The following is a 16100-nucleotide window of genomic DNA, read 5'->3' on the forward strand; positions in this document are numbered from 1 at the left end:
CTATAAATATAGGAATGTTAACTATATGTAGCAACTGAGTCAAGAATTTATTTTTAATTGTGGTAAAATGTATGTAATATTAAGTTTTCTATTTTAACCACTTTATAGAGCGTTGATTTTAGTTAGCACATTTATCTCTTATGACCGCGTTTGTTTTCCTTACTTAAATCTGATGAAAAGTGACGCAATAAGATTTAATTTGACTTGGCTTTGTTCAATTGATAGAATTATATGTTGTTCAGAGTTAAAAATGAATTATCAAAGACTTCTGGGCACAGAAGCTGCAGGCCTGGCTTAGCAAATGGCCTGTTTTTAAATTAAACAATAAAAGAATTACTTATGGTACTACTATGCACTGTGTAATACACTAAACACAATATTCGGATGTGCATTAGACACAGTCCCAATCTCAAAAAGATGTTTGTCTAGTTAGAGAATTATGATACATGTGCTTGAATAATAATGATAGAAATATAAGCAAGGACCCAAAAAGTGGTAAAGATAATAATGTGTTGATGGAAATCAGGGAAGGAAGAGTACAATGAAGTGATAAGAGAAAAATTCTAAAGGAAATATCTAATAGCTGAGACAGTAAGGAATCTTCAGATTTTAAAGATAGACCTCAGAAGTCATTTTGAGCAGGAGAGGCAATGTCAAAGGTTCAGAGACAATGGGATGTGTGGTTATTTTAGAAAATTGGTGATTTATTTCTAGATTATAGTCTAATATTTTCTTCATAATCCTCAGGAGAACTTTTCCCCCATGAGTTAAAGTTAGAGAAAATCCATCTTTTTTATATCTCACTAAAATATGCCCTCTGCAATATAGTCAATTTCATTCTAATTCAAGTAGCATCAAACAATCTGATTTATTTGGAAACTGAGGTCTCTGCTTCCCCCCTTTTCCCTTTAAGAGTGTAGGTGAGAAAAAAAAAGCATAATTCTCTTAAAATTAGACATTAAGTATTTGAGTTTCATTATAGAATAGGCATTTTTATGAAAAGTGCTTTATTTAGCAACAGCAATAACAATAATGATAGTGTGACATGCTTTTAAAAAGTAGCAATAAAAACAATGTTGGGTCATAAGTATTAGGAGTTTCTGAGTTTGTGTGCTTCTCTCCAGTTGTAGCAGTAAGTGTCTGGTGAGCCTTCTACTCTGTTCATCTAGACCCTCTATTAATTCATGATGCCTATTGGTAAAATGAGCTACTTTTCTGGCTGATGTTTTAGCCTATTTTTATCTCTGAAAACCTGATTGAAGAAAATAAATAATAGTTCTTTAATTCTATTATCATGGGCTACCTAGTCTAATTAACTTGAAATGCTGGTCCTCCTATGTAAAACAGAAAGGTTCCCTTTAAAGCTTATACCAAAGATTGAAGATGAGATATTTCTGAAGAGGCATTAATTATCTTACTCATTATTACTTGAATTATCATATAGTTCATAGTATTACTAGGTTATAGAGCCTCATATCTGCAGAGGAATCCACCTGCATTAGTAGAAATTATTCAAACATTAGAGTGAAATCAACCAAGATTGAAAACCTATTAACTTCTGGTTTAAATGACAAATTACTTATATGTCTTGATTTCTGACTTTATAGCCAGTGATTAATAATAATCCTCATGAAGTTGTAATAAAGATGAAATTAATATATATATATATACATATACATATATGTATACACACACATACACACAAGTTAACCCTTATAACCAATTATTACTAATTATTGTTGTCATAATATTTACGAAAAATCTTAAAAGTCATCCCCTTGTGTTTTTTCCAGCATGAGAAGCTGATACATGAATTGGAAGAAGAGAGACACTTACGTCTTCAGAGTGAGAAAAGATTGCAGGAGGTGACACTGGAATCTGAGCACAACAGAATTCAGATGCGTGGCCTGCAGCAGCAATTTTCCAGGTATTGTTCTGACTGAGCATCTTGCTATAGGAGGTGCATTGCTTCCCACACCAATAACACATTTTCTTGCACTGTGCAAACATAACCTTGCATCTGAGGAGCGAGTATACCAATTAGGCCTTTTGGCTGATCTATCCTAATGCATTCACACCTCAAATAGAAATTTTTGGCTTCTTTTCTTCCTTATGACTTTCCGTGGGGCCTTCCAATAAGATGTGGTGGCATTTGACTGTAGGCATGTCCTGTGACAAGCCAGCCAGGAGGAGAAAGTGAATTTAGATTTCCAGTAAGCTCTTAAACTTTACTTAAAGGAAGCATTTAGGAATTGTAAAATAATTTAATAATAATAACAATTTCCTTTCCCTTAAAAAACAGAATGTAAGGCTATTAAAAAATAGCTCCTCTTAGATTTAATTCCAGCAAAATCGAACTCTTTCAACTTCCAGTTGCTGTTAATATGAAGTAGGTGAAGGTTTGACATTACATATGAAAATCTTTTCATGTAATGGACCAAATATAGCTACCCTGTGATGGGTGATTTGTTTTCATTTTTATTTCACTTTACCATTTGCAACATCAGGAAAAACATTTTTGTTTCATTTATCCCAGGCAGAATTAAGTTTGAGAAGTTGCCTAAAATTTTCACGAACATTCTGTGTGATTTTGTCTTTAACTTACCATTGGGATTTATTTAATTGTATAGCTGGTGATGTATAAGATAGTATATCAGTTATAAGATTTTAATAATATTACCTTATTTTTCAGATGTGTTTTAGGAGATGCCAAAGTGGAATCTCCAAATGATTTATGTAAATGCTTTTGTCTCTGGTTCAGAGGCTTCTTGGAAGAACAGAATAGGAAGAGTGGATGACTTCTTTTCTTTGTATTCAGTCATAATTTAGCACTCTGCACAATTGTTCAAGCCCATGATAATACACAGATGCCACAGAAATGCACTAATCAATACTTAAATGGATTCATGTCCCACCCCTCACAGTCTATTACTTATACAACCCTGTGCTCAGTTTTTCACTTGGCTTAATGGCAACTGTGGCTTTATGTCTCCAACTTAAAATAATAGATCTTTCCATTTCTTTAAAACAAACACTGCTTCCCAATACTTGCCATTTTAATGATCTAGGAAAGGAGAAGGTAGATCTTGCTATCCCCATATCTCTAATTGAAATGTCTCTGCATTCAAATTATTGATTTATAGGATACTAGGCACATGGCACAGTAAATTATTTTCTTATGATGACAGGTCATCTGCCATAAATCAAATGACAATCACATACTGATTTGAGTTATACCAGAACTAAGGCTGAGATAGAAGATAATCATATGCAAAATAAATAGTGGTTGGCTTTACATACTGATTTTGTGAAATTCTGTACCATCCCTCTCCCCCATGTAATCAGTTTTTTTATATAAACTTTATTAAAACTGGAAAGTTCAAGTACAATTGCAGCTGAACAACTAATGTAAATTAGCAAACAATGGGAGAATAAATGCATATATAACAAATAAAATAATTGCACAATTTAAGTAGACCCACTGTACCATTTCTGATGGTCTTTCACATTCTAAACATTGGTTCCTAGGATATTTCTAGCTATGCTTATTTAAACAATTCTATTCCATAATTTACTCTTTGTAAAATTCTTAGTACAGTATAACATGCCTGTAGTGCATTACCCTTGGACATGGACAGCATCTAAATGTTCACACGAATAATTTCTATAATCTAAATCACTATATTGAATTTAAATTTTTCATATTAATATTTTTCTCCCTTTAATTCTTGGTAGGAAAATACATCTTATATGTAGTGATATCTGAGCTATTAAATAAATCCCTTTGAATATTGTACATGGGTTGAGGTTAATTTTAGAAATAATTCTAAATACCTGCCTTTTCAAAAGATGAAATGGTTCATAATAAAAGATAATTTTACAGTAATTATGGTGAAATAAAAACAGAAAATGGCATACAGTCATATTAACAAACCCCCACATGTTTTCTGAGACTAGACATTTAATATAGCTCTAAATAGCTCTAAGACTTTTGCCAAGTAAGGTTTTAAAAAAAAATGGATACATAATTCTTAACTCAGTCTTTGAACACTGCAACTTTATCTTTGGTAATACTTTGATAGTAGATTGCTTCACAGAGCCCTTTCATAGATGCCATTGAAGCCTATAATAGTGGTATAAATGATGTAAATTGGGATCAGTTCTTAGAAGTGCCATTATTTCTGTTATGTCATCTATTTCTACATGTAATTTCTGCTATGTCGCCTATTTCTGCATTACCCTTTGTAAAATTCTATTACATAACATGCAATTTAATGTATTATCTAATGATATATTAACTAGGAATTCTGGGTCTATGTCTAAATGATAACAAGTCAAACAGGAAGAACTCCAGTGCTCAAGAATCTCAATTCAAATACTGTACTACAAATTTATGGGAACAGCCACATATATACAAGTTGTATCTACATTAAGTCTCTTTTATGAATTAAAGCACAGAAGCATAAACTGCCTCAGAAAGTATCCTGGTATGTTTATGGTGATATAGCCTTACAGAAATTAATGATGTCCCAAGTGTCAAATTCAGTGCTGAGGTGAGGCATTGAAGAAGGTAAATAGTGAAGTTAGAAGCTGGGAAAAATTGTGCGTATGGGTGGAGGTGGGGAGGTAGAGTCTAAATGTCAGAATGATTCAGAAATTTAGTTGAGACTTGATTTTGTGATTTTTTTTTTCCCAGTAGGTGATAGGTCTGATGGCTTAAAGGAACCTAACATAGCTAAATATCCATGGTTGCCTAGTTATGAGTGATGGGATCAGTTAGGTGATGGAATCTATGAAAACTTTGAAATGAGTCGTTCTCTTTTATGTTACCACAAACTTTCATCCATATTCTCTTTCACCTCTTGACTTCTGGCTAATGGTCAGTAATTGTTCAAATTTGCCCAATTAAAAATTACATAATCTGCTCTAAGTTCATAAGTCATTAACTTCTTTCTTTGAGAATGATACAAGAACTATAACAAACTTAACCCAGACCATTTAAATTACTAAATGTAAATTCAAGAAAGAAAAAATGGTATTTTAAGGCTCAGCCTTCTCTATAGATGAGGGAGCTTCTCTAAGTTTGTGCTGAGCAGTAGGTGGTGGTATCATCAGGGCTGCCCCTCCTTTGCCTTATTGTTTGATAATCTAAGTCAAAGATGCTTTTTAAGATACATTAATGATTGCCTAACCTATTTTCTGTATGGTCAGACAACTGGGCGTATTTTAGATGGCATTAGCTTTGTGACTTCTCTATAATTCCAGAACTGTTTCCAATTATGTTTGAAGACAGACTTGTGAGGAAATACATAACTCTGCAGAGTACTGATTTCATACAACCCATGCTTGATTTGCAAATGCCTTTGAATTGCCCCCTTCAGAAATCTAGTTATATACACTATTACTGAAAACTACTGTTCTTATCAGACAGCCACTTTTATTAGTCTCTTAATAAGATAGGACCTACTATGTAACCTGAAAATTGTAGAATACATATTTAGAAGCCTTCTATTCACATATGAAAAAACAACACATTCATATTTTAGCTGTAAGTGAGGGGAAATTTAGTTCAAATTCAGGATAGACTTTATATTAATGGCATGTTGTTATGCAAAGTGAGTGGATCAGATGAAATTAGTGACTGAATAGTTATATTAGCAATAATTTTATGTGTGATAACTTTCTGCTGTAATGTGTTTGAAGCTTTACATTAGAATTAGCCTGATAGATTCACCATCAGGCATGAATACTTTGTAAACTACATATAGATAGTTAGCAAACCATATTACATCCAAAGCCTGAGAATGTAAATGTGTTTGTGTATATATGTGTGTGTGTGTGTGTGTGTGTGTGTGTGTACATGTACACCACACAGCGTAAATTTAAATAAAGGAAATAATTATTCTTTGTCACCCATAATTGACCTAGCTAGTTAAAGATAATCCACATGGACTTCAAACTTACACTCCCTAGCTTCAGGATTTTTCTGCACCTGTTCTGATCTTAACTCTCTGCAGTGTTCTCTGCTGTCTAGCAGCTATTTGTTTGCTTTCTATAATGAGTTTTTCTCCTATCGTCATTGATTGCTTTTCTAAAATGTGGTCTACAGTATCCTGAAACCTGAAAGAGACATGAATACAGATGATTTTATTGCTTAGCTTGTGCACTTGTCCCATAGACTTTATGTACTCTTCTGCTGCCCGTTTGGAAACTATAGGTAACTGGCTTACAAATGAATTCTGAGTAGGATAACATGATCTTAAATGGTCTACTAACATTTTCCCTTCAGTCTCTTTATCTGTCTAGTAGATTAAAAGGACATTTTTCCTACATCTTTGGAAGGAGAAAAAAGTTAATTGACCTTTGGATAAGTAATAGCCCAGACCTCATCTGTTCTACTTCCAGACCTCATCTGTTCCACTCCTAGATTTGTTTATATTTCAGATGGTTCCATCACCTTTAAGCTATCACAGAATCTGGCTCTCCTGAGTGCCTTATTCCTCCCAATGAATATAAAGAGCAATTTTGTATTGATTCAGGATTGCTGTTTCTATACTATAGATAATAATTCTGACTGAGATCTCTCATAAACATGGAGGCCTCTCATGTATCTCTTTGAGTAAATCCACCAGAAGTTTAAAATGGCAAGACAACATTGGTGAAATAATAAATTTTATTCAAATTGCAGCAAATGGAAGAAAATATTTTTTACATTTAAAAAAAATACTATAATAGTTTATCTTTACATTATTTTGTGCCTTTCTCCATCTCAGTTGTAATCACCCGTGGGCTTCCCATCACCAAATCACCCATATGCCATCATCATAGTCCAGTCACTTCCCCCACCCCAATTTTGATCCCATTCCCCGCTCTACCCCCATAAAATGTCTCTGGTATATAGTTGTTCATTGTTACTATTATTTTTTTCCCCTACCCCTTTATGCTCCTGCAATGAGTGAAACCATCTGGTATTTTTCTTTCTGGTTTATTGGAAGAAAATATTTTAAATGGCATCTTTAAAATGCTTGGTTAACATGATGAGTCTCATTTTGTTTTCTAAAAATGTATTTACTTATTTATGCATACAGAATTGGGGTACAAGCCAGAAGTGCAGGAGCGGTGAGAGGATTCATCAGAGACAGAGAGGGGAGCAGAACAGGCCTACTGAGCAAGTACACTGCTGAGGGGAACTGCGGGCAGACCAGGAGAGGTCTGCCTGGCATTGTGGGTCCCCTCCAGAGCTGGGAATGTAACTCACACTGAAACAGCAGCAGCTAGCTTTTAGTGCTGCATTCTTACCCATTGTGCCACCAGGGGTCTCATATTTTGATGTCATTATTTCATGTGTTAGTGTGTAAGCTCTTATGAACAAAGCAGAGGAAGAGCAAACTACATAGAGAATGAAAAAGAAAAAGTAGTTCTACTCCCTGAACTGCTATTAGCGTACTGAATGCTGAACATTTCTTAATTTTTTGTACTTCTGTTTCCTTCTCAGACAATGATGCACACTGTTCCAAGTTTCTTCTTAAATGCTTAACAAGAATATATGTTGTTCAGTAAAAAACATGGTTACTACCCATTATTCATCACTGATAGAGAAAACAATATTAACAATAGGTATAATTCCAGCTTCCCTTCATAGAACAATCACTGTCCTATTAAGTAAACTTTTGAGAACATAGTATTAGCCTCATTCCAACTAGCTTACAAATTCTTTTTAGATAATTTGGTCTTTCAGGATCTTAATTTTCTTATTCGTAAGATAATGAGTTTTAATTGCATTTTAATTTTATGTTTTCTAATGGACAGTATATTAGCACTGAAGAGCATTTATTGGGCGGAGTTATAATTACACAGTTATAACCAGGCCTGCTTAAAGTTCTTACAGTCAGTTTCCATGTTAAGACCTAGGAGGGGATGCTTCAATTCTTCATATCCTGATCACAGTGAGGCTCTGAGGCTGCCCTTTCACCTTGCCTATGATGGTTACTTGACTCTAGAGAAGTCAAGATTAGAAAACTGCCAAGTCCAGATGAAATATTTCTGTTGAGGACAGCCAAAATTGAATACTGGGAAACCTGACTGGCAAAAAGAAGCTAAGAAATTCTGTAGTAGATATAACCATTATTGCTCTTGGCTCTGATGTTGTCCATTTTAGGATTTATTTGAACTTGTTTGTAAAAAAGCCTGAACAGAGAGAACTTGATGACAATATTGTTTTCACTTCTAAACAATTTATTCAAACAAATTTATTCAATAAAAACACCAATGATTTAGTATCTCTTCTATTTTTGTTTTCAATTATTGATTACAACTTTTTAATGTGTTTCTCAAATCTCCCAGCACAGTTTTTTTAAAATGAAAGGAATTCAGGATATTGAGATAAAATTTATTCCAGTTCTCAATAGTAACTGATTTTTGGTCAGATTTATGAAAAAAAAATCCTTTGTTTTAGATGTACATTTTAATCAGCTTTGTAAGTTTAAAGATTATGTAACTAATGTATAGGATCTATATTTCAATCAATAGAATATTTCCATGTCCCTGAAAAGTTCCTGCATTTTTTTTTCTTGGGTCTTTTTCCATAGCCTTGGCAATTGCTGATCTGATTTTTTTCCCTATGGTTTTGTCTTTTCCAGCAAGTGTTAGAATTGAAGTTAATAAGACATGTGCATTTTGTGATTGATATCATTTACTTAGTGTCTGTTTTGAGGTATATACTTAAGTGTTTCATGTATCAGAAGTTCATTCACTTTTCTTTTTTATATATATGCACCTTTATTTGTTTGTCCATTCACGTACTGATAGATTTCTTTCAATTTTTGGCACTTGTGAAATTGTGATCAACATCCATACTTAGGATTTAGTGTAGATTTGTTGAGACATGATTAGTGTAGGTATAAATAAATAAGAAACTGACACACTGTTTTCTAAAAGTAGTCATGTCCTTTTGCTTCCCACTAGAGATGGACATAAGAGTTCTAGTTGTTCCACAGTGATAAATGATTCTTGAAAGACAAAATACTATGATAGAACCCTATACCAAAGAATGTATGGCTTAGCAAGTTATCCTAAGGTAAACACTCTTGTTACCAATATCCAATCTAGGGGGAGAAATGGCGTGTCTCCTGGCTTGTCTTCCCAATTTCAACTTCCATTTTACCCATTAGGTTTCTATTTGTCATGACTTGCAGCCATAAAACTCCCTATGTTTTAATGGTCCTATTATTTAATGTTTAAGTCTTTACATTTTAGTGTAGTACTGCACCTTTGTTTAAAAAATAGGACATATCATTTAGATTTATCTTAACCAAAGGTTATACTCCTTACTTCCTTTTCCTTCAAAGTGATCTGTTGAAGAACCTAGAATATTTGACCTACAGGATTTACCAATGTCTGATTTGAGAATAAATATACTTGGAATAGTCCATCATATTCTCTGTCCTTCATTTTTTCTTTAAATAGTCAGGTGTGCCTATATGTTGCTTCTAATTATCAAAATAGAAAGTTTCTTTCTACTTCTTATACTCTTATACCTATATCTCTTGTGATCAATGACATTTACTGTGATAGACATTCAATATGTGCTTGTTAGTTGAAAAAAGAATGTATGTACTAATGAATACAAGAATGAAAGAATATTTTCCTTGAAGTAAAAACATGCAGCCATTATTATACCATGAATGAGTCAGGTAAGACTTTGGAAGAATTTGAGAGGTAATATGTTTATTTGCTTCAAAGGGAAGTTATAAAATGGCCATTTCCAAGGCCTTTAAAATTTTAATTATAGTCATAATTTTAACCATTCTAAACTATGATGGCCTGAGAGGATGAAGACCCAATTTCCTATCCCTAGGCTTTATGATAGCGTGCTTACCTGTAAAAGATGAGTTGCTGTTTCAGAATCTTTGCAGAATCCTGTCTGCAGGGCACTTAATAGAATTTGGTGCACTAAAAGTTTACTTCCCATAGAGTAAAGTTTACTTTCAGAGAGTGTTTTATGGCCCTCAGATAACATTTATACCAGTCTATTTCTGTAGCATATTGGGCAAAGGCGGCAGTCTCAGCACTGAGGATTGTTGTTCTGATTACCATTTTTGTCCATAGGTAGTGTATTTAACGGATGGTATTCCCACAGAGTATGTCTCTGAGTGCTGATTGTCAGTACTTTTCTTTGGAATCTTTTGTTTAATTTTTTTTTTTTTTTAAAGATTTATTTATTTGTGAATACAGAACTGGGGTACAGGCCAGAGGCTCAGGGGCGGCGAGAGGCTTCACCAGAGACAGAGTGGGGAACAGAACAGGCAGATCTATGAAGTACACTGCTGAGGGGAGCAGCGGGCGGGTCAGGAGAGGTCTGCCACGCCATGTGGTCACCTCCGTGGCAGGCGGGAATCGAACTCATGCGGAAGCGGCTTTAGATTCTCTTTAGTGCTGTGCTTTAACCCGCTGCGCCACCAGGGAGGGCCCTTTTGTTTAATTTGTAAAAAATAATTCAGTGAAGATGGTCCTTGTTTATAAATGTAGACAGCTGTTGCTAACAAACCTCAGGCTTTGAAGAATATTTCTCAAGAATAACAGAGCGCATTAGCTATACTGAAGCTATAGGGTTCATTAAGTTGTGTTTCAGAATTCCTTTGACATTTCTCCTAACCAAAGGTTTTTACCTGTTTTTTTTTTTTTTGAGTTAGCAACAGTAAGTGACAGAATATATTTTCTCACACTACAAATAAGTTGATTTTTTCCATACATAGTTCCTATAAACATTTCAAGCTGTTACATTTTATCATGAGTGCTTACTAATACTGCTATCGAAGTGACTGAAAAAGGAAGACATTTTATACTTCTTTTATTTATCAATGTTTTTGAAGCTATTTCCTGCACTTTTTTATTAAGTTCTCACTAAAACCTTTTGGATGGCAGGAAGTGAATATTGTAATATCATAATCTGAATAAATAGATGAATGAAACCTAAAAAATTAAGTAACTTGTTCATGACTCCATGGCTAGGTAGATTCCAAATTAGAAAACAGATTTTCTGACTTGTGCTTGATATCACCTACGTTCCCTCATTCATTAATTTTGTAGTTTTTAATTCATGATAGAAAATGAAGTTTCAAATTCTATACAAGCAATTATATTGCACACACAAATTTCAGCCTTGATCATAAATTCATATATTCTGTCACTGATATTGTTTATTAAATTTAGATCATCATTATCTGACAGAGTTGTGCCCAAGAGAAACTTGGACCAAAGGGATAAATGATATTATATCAAATTATATGGAAAACTTGATGACTACCACTTTCTCATTTCAAAATTTATAAGGAAGGACCTCTACTGGTGTTTTTAGTACACTACTACATACCTAGTATATAGTATGTATACTAGTACATAGTACATAGTATACTCTACTTTGTTAGTGTATTTTTGCACAGCATTATCAAATCAGCTTCAATTTACAATGATGTTTATATTACATGGACTAGATAGTTTCTGAATGCAGTTCAGATAATCTGAATTTCCTATTTGCTGTTGGTTTGAACAATACACAATTAGCTGACAATATCCATTTCTAGATTCACCTCATTCTTTGTTAAATACTCTATTTTTCTCACTGACTTCCTACACAGATATTAATCATGAAATTATATTATTACCTGCTAGCATTTTGGGACCTCAATATGATATTGTTCCACCCAGGAAAATGTTGACTTCTCAAGTTTCAAGTCTGACCTATATTGTAGGTGCTTAGCAAATTTTGGACTAAATGAAATAGGTAATATTGCTGATAGACCGTATTGCTATTTTAAGCAACTATTTATTAAGTCCTCACTGTGTATGGCATTTGACCATCATATTTGCTGAATTTTTAATTTGTTTATAAGATTTCTGGTTTATTTTTTAAAGATACATTTATTTATGCATACAAGAACTGGGGTAACACCCAGAGGTGTGAGGGGAGAGGATTCATCAGAGATAGAGTAGAGAACAGAAAGGGCAGACTGAATGAAGTAAATTGCTGAGAGGAGCAGCAGGCAAGACACCAGCATCTGCTGCACCATGTGGGTCACCTCCCTGGCCTGAGATCAAATTCATGCTCCAGTAGCTGTGGATAGCTTCATAGTGCTATGCTTTAACCCCTTGCACCACCAGGGAAGCCCTCTAGTTTATTTCTATTTAACTTAAAAAGTTTCCATTCAGTGAATATTGTTTCATGGACTTTGTAGGCACTTCTGAGACAAATTATGGTGATTTGAAAAATCACAAAATTGTATGAGCCTGTGCTAGCAAGCTGGGGAGGGGAGAAAGGGAGAAGGCACAAAAATAAGTAAGATACATTGCTGTCTCTAAGGACCTTTTGGTGGGAAAGAGCTACACTTGAGAAAATTAACATTAGGTAAAATTGAATCAGGATACAAAAAAGGGAGGGAAAAAATGACCAGTGGAAAATTCTATAAGCCAGAAAGGGATTCATTTCAGATGAGTATTGAAACATATGTTTGTGAGGGGGATTTAATAGAGAAGTAAAGGAAGGACATTTTAGACTAAAAGTACAGAAAACAAAGACAAGCCTAAAGGTATATGGGTTGATAGTAAGTTTCATAAACAGCTAGTAACAGTTGTGTATAGCTTGAACTCACAATTGAACTCTAAGGTCTTTATCTAAGCAACCCAACCATTTAAATCAGACTTTTATCATTCCCTTGCATTTTGAGTAGTGAAAGGATACCCCATGTACCCTTCCATGCTGACCCTATGAATATCTCAATCACCAAGTCAATCTTACTTTGAACCCTTTTCTTGAAGCTCAGCGGTCACCTTGGATGTTAGAAGCACTTCTAATAATTGATTTCAGTTCCCTCAGCAATTCACATTATTGTGAAGAGAGTCCCCAATGAAGTATTGATATATTCAGTATACTTCCAATATGCATGACACATAAAATGCTTACACGTCTATTGCCTTTTCACAAACAATCACCAAAGCACACAATATGTTATCAGGAAATAGCCTACAGGTCTTTGTAATAGATTTGAATGACTGCAAAAAATCTGCAACCCAAGCTTTCTAAGCAGTCTCTCTTGAGTAAAGAATTGAGCCATGGATTAGTTAAGGCTGTAGTTATTGCCTAGATGTACTTAAGTTCAGGAATGCCCAAGACCTTGGAGGTTACAATGACAGTGAGATCATCAATCATTTAATAAAACCTGAGGAGATGAAGAACTAAATATAAATGGATGGAAAGAAGTCTTAGGTCAGAAAAGCAGCAAATCTGTACTCTTGAAACTTCTTGCCCATCCTTTTCCCATATGATACATGAGATGCATATGTTCAGCTCATTTTTAAAATAAACATTTAATGAGAATTCATCAGGTGACAAATACTCTTCTAGGTAATAGGTTCATAGAAGGGAAATAAAGCAAAAATCTCTCTTCTTAATGGAAGAAGCATAATATAATATAAATTTACTTCTTATAACAAACTTCCATGGAAGATAAGAAAACTGAGCTTCATATGGATTAACTAACTTACTCGTTGTCATGCTGCATGAATAGATTGTGTTTAGATTTGAGCTCAACCTGACCCTTAATTTTTATACACACATACACATCACATATTTTCATTTATGTTACAAAAAAAATAAGTACTAAACTAATATTTAGTACTTGTTGTCCTTGTACCAGCTATTCTTTTCTGGTGCCTTATACATGGGATCATATTGTGTATAATCCTAAGAGGAGTTGTTCATATCCACCTTTTACAGATAGGGAAAATCAGGTCTAGGGAAGGTAAGCAATTAGCACACAGAGTCACACAGCCTATAAACAGCTGAATCAGGATTCAAATAGGCCTACCTATCTCAACATATATTCAATTCCTTTTGTACCCTATGAAACTTGATAGATGTTAAACTTTTTAAAAACATATTATTTGCTTCAATGCAGATTTTCTCTTTGAAGACTGAATAAATGAGGTCAGTGTTTCAGGTACCTACTACTTCTCTGAAATTTTTATTCAAATATTTTTATTCAATGAGTCTTTCTTCACTCATTGATATATATTCTTATATGATTGATACTTTTCTGTCATATTGCAGAAGACACAGTGCATGTTTTAGACATAAATTTCTAAATTAACTTACTCCACAGCTTATAAAATCTTATAATTAAGTTCAAATGCTAGTATATCCTTTTCCAGAGTTACTTTAATAGGCATTTAAGAATTAAGAAATTGATCTTTAGATAAATATGAAAAAAAGTTTGATGTAAATAAGATGATTTATAGAGGTCAACATGTTATTTATTGAAGTACACAAAAAATACTTAGGTTTCCTCCTTACTTCAAATACCTCTATTAATATCAAGGTATTTAAATTATTATCTCTTGTTAATACAATTTAATTATCAAATCACCAAAAAAGAAAAAAGTGATGAGAAATACATTGTTGAAATTTATCTAAGAAGTGGGCTTTGTGTAAAATTTACATGTTTATGGAAAGAGATGTATTTGGAAGGTTAAAATAAGACATTTGTCAGCTGGAAGAATAAAGAATAACCTGAGAAACCTAAGCCTGCAAGCTCTAAATGTGTTTTGCAGTTTACCTTGTGAAGATAATTAATAATCTTAGTAAGAACGTCTGTAGGAAATAACTTTAATAGAATTAGTGTGCAACAGAGAGAAGAGAGAAAGGATAATATTAGTATTTTCCCAAAGAAGCATTCAAAGTTTCCCAACCCCTCATGGCTAAAGGCTGAGTCAAACAGCACTAGGCCCAAAACAGGGCTACTGAAGCCCAAAAGCTTGCCACAAGTTTGTAATGCACCTTCTGGCAGGGTCCCATAGGAAAGGGAAGAAGGGGCTAGACAACCCTGGAGGAAAAGAGCAAAATAAAAATGCAAATTAAGGAAAGAGCTGCTATTGTCAGGCTCCTCAAGGGTCTCTCACCCACATCTCTCTCAAGTGTCTCCTTTCACTTTCCCCTATCCTCAGGTACAAGTCCAAGGTCAAGAATCAAGTGTGGCTTCTCCTCTAAGTCTTCTCTTTCCTAAGTCATCTTTACTTTCCCCTTGGTGCTCAGCTCCACCATTCCTTAGCTGGGGCAAGGGACCTGGAACCTCCCCTTTCTATGATAATTATACTGTTACACAATAAAAAATAACTGAATAAAAAGAAATAGTGGATGATGATGTTGTTTTGATGAGATATTAGCTTCAGGAAGTGGGGTCTTTGGGTTACCTCTGAGAAAAAATTGAGCAGAGTTCCCCCCCCCCTTTTTTTTTTTTTTTTTTAAGATTTTATTTCTGTATACAGAACTGGAGTACAGGCCAGAGACAGAGTAGGGAACAAAACAGGCATATCTACAAAGTACACTGCTGAGAAGTACACTGTATCTACAAACTACACTGTAGGCAGGAAAGGTCTGCTGTGTCTTGTGGGTTACCTCTCGGGTAGGAATCTAACTCACACTAAGCAGCCATTCATAAGCCACTTGGCTTATGGCTTGAGCTCAAGCCATGGCTTGAGCAGTACAGTGCTCAAACCCAGAGTACCACTGGGAGGGCTCAGAGTTCCCCTTGTAGGGGCATGTATAGTGTTTACTAGGAAAAGACGGTATTTGCAGAAACACAGGCAGGAGAATGCTAATTTTTTAAAATATCTGCTTATTAGGAAAAGGAGAAACAAAAAAAGAGAGGTACCTTCATATATACAAGAAGGGCAGTCTTGGGAGGAGAGCTGCCTTTTGCGAGGGCATAAATTGCTTTGATAAGTGTTCTTCTTTTTTTGGGGGGGGGAATTCACTCTGGTGGAATCATTATCTGTTATTAAATTAATCACATGTAAGTATGATCGGGTTAATTTGTAAGCATCATGGACTTTCCTTATAGTCCTTATAATGGCCCTCAGTCTACATATCCCCATCTCTGGTCCATACCTATGGGTGTTTCCTTTAACAGTCCTTTGTAATGACTGGCAAGTCTCACATTCCTTTTTTTTTTTTTTTTTTGAAGACGGCATACGAGATGTCGAGCAGTGACTGGAGTTCAGACGTGTGCTCTTCCGATCAAGAAATTGCCAAATATAACTCTGTTGAC

The 16100-nt window shown here is 34.4% G+C and overlaps 1 protein-coding gene across 1 annotated transcript in view; it reads left to right on the top strand.

Moving 5' to 3' along the window:
• Positions 1-16100, top strand: part of NCKAP5 (NCK-associated protein 5) — a 731767-nt gene that overhangs the window by 373506 nt on the left and 342161 nt on the right. The window contains exon 4 of the mRNA XM_004674888.2: positions 1794-1927. Within this exon, the coding sequence (XP_004674945.1) occupies positions 1794-1927 (134 nt within the window). The remainder of the gene's footprint in view (positions 1-1793; positions 1928-16100) is intronic.

This window comes from Condylura cristata, unplaced genomic scaffold, assembly GCF_000260355.1.
Source record: "Condylura cristata isolate star-nosed mole 26May11 unplaced genomic scaffold, ConCri1.0 scaffold00002, whole genome shotgun sequence".
In the NCBI taxonomy this organism is placed as follows: Eukaryota; Metazoa; Chordata; class Mammalia; order Eulipotyphla; family Talpidae; genus Condylura; species Condylura cristata.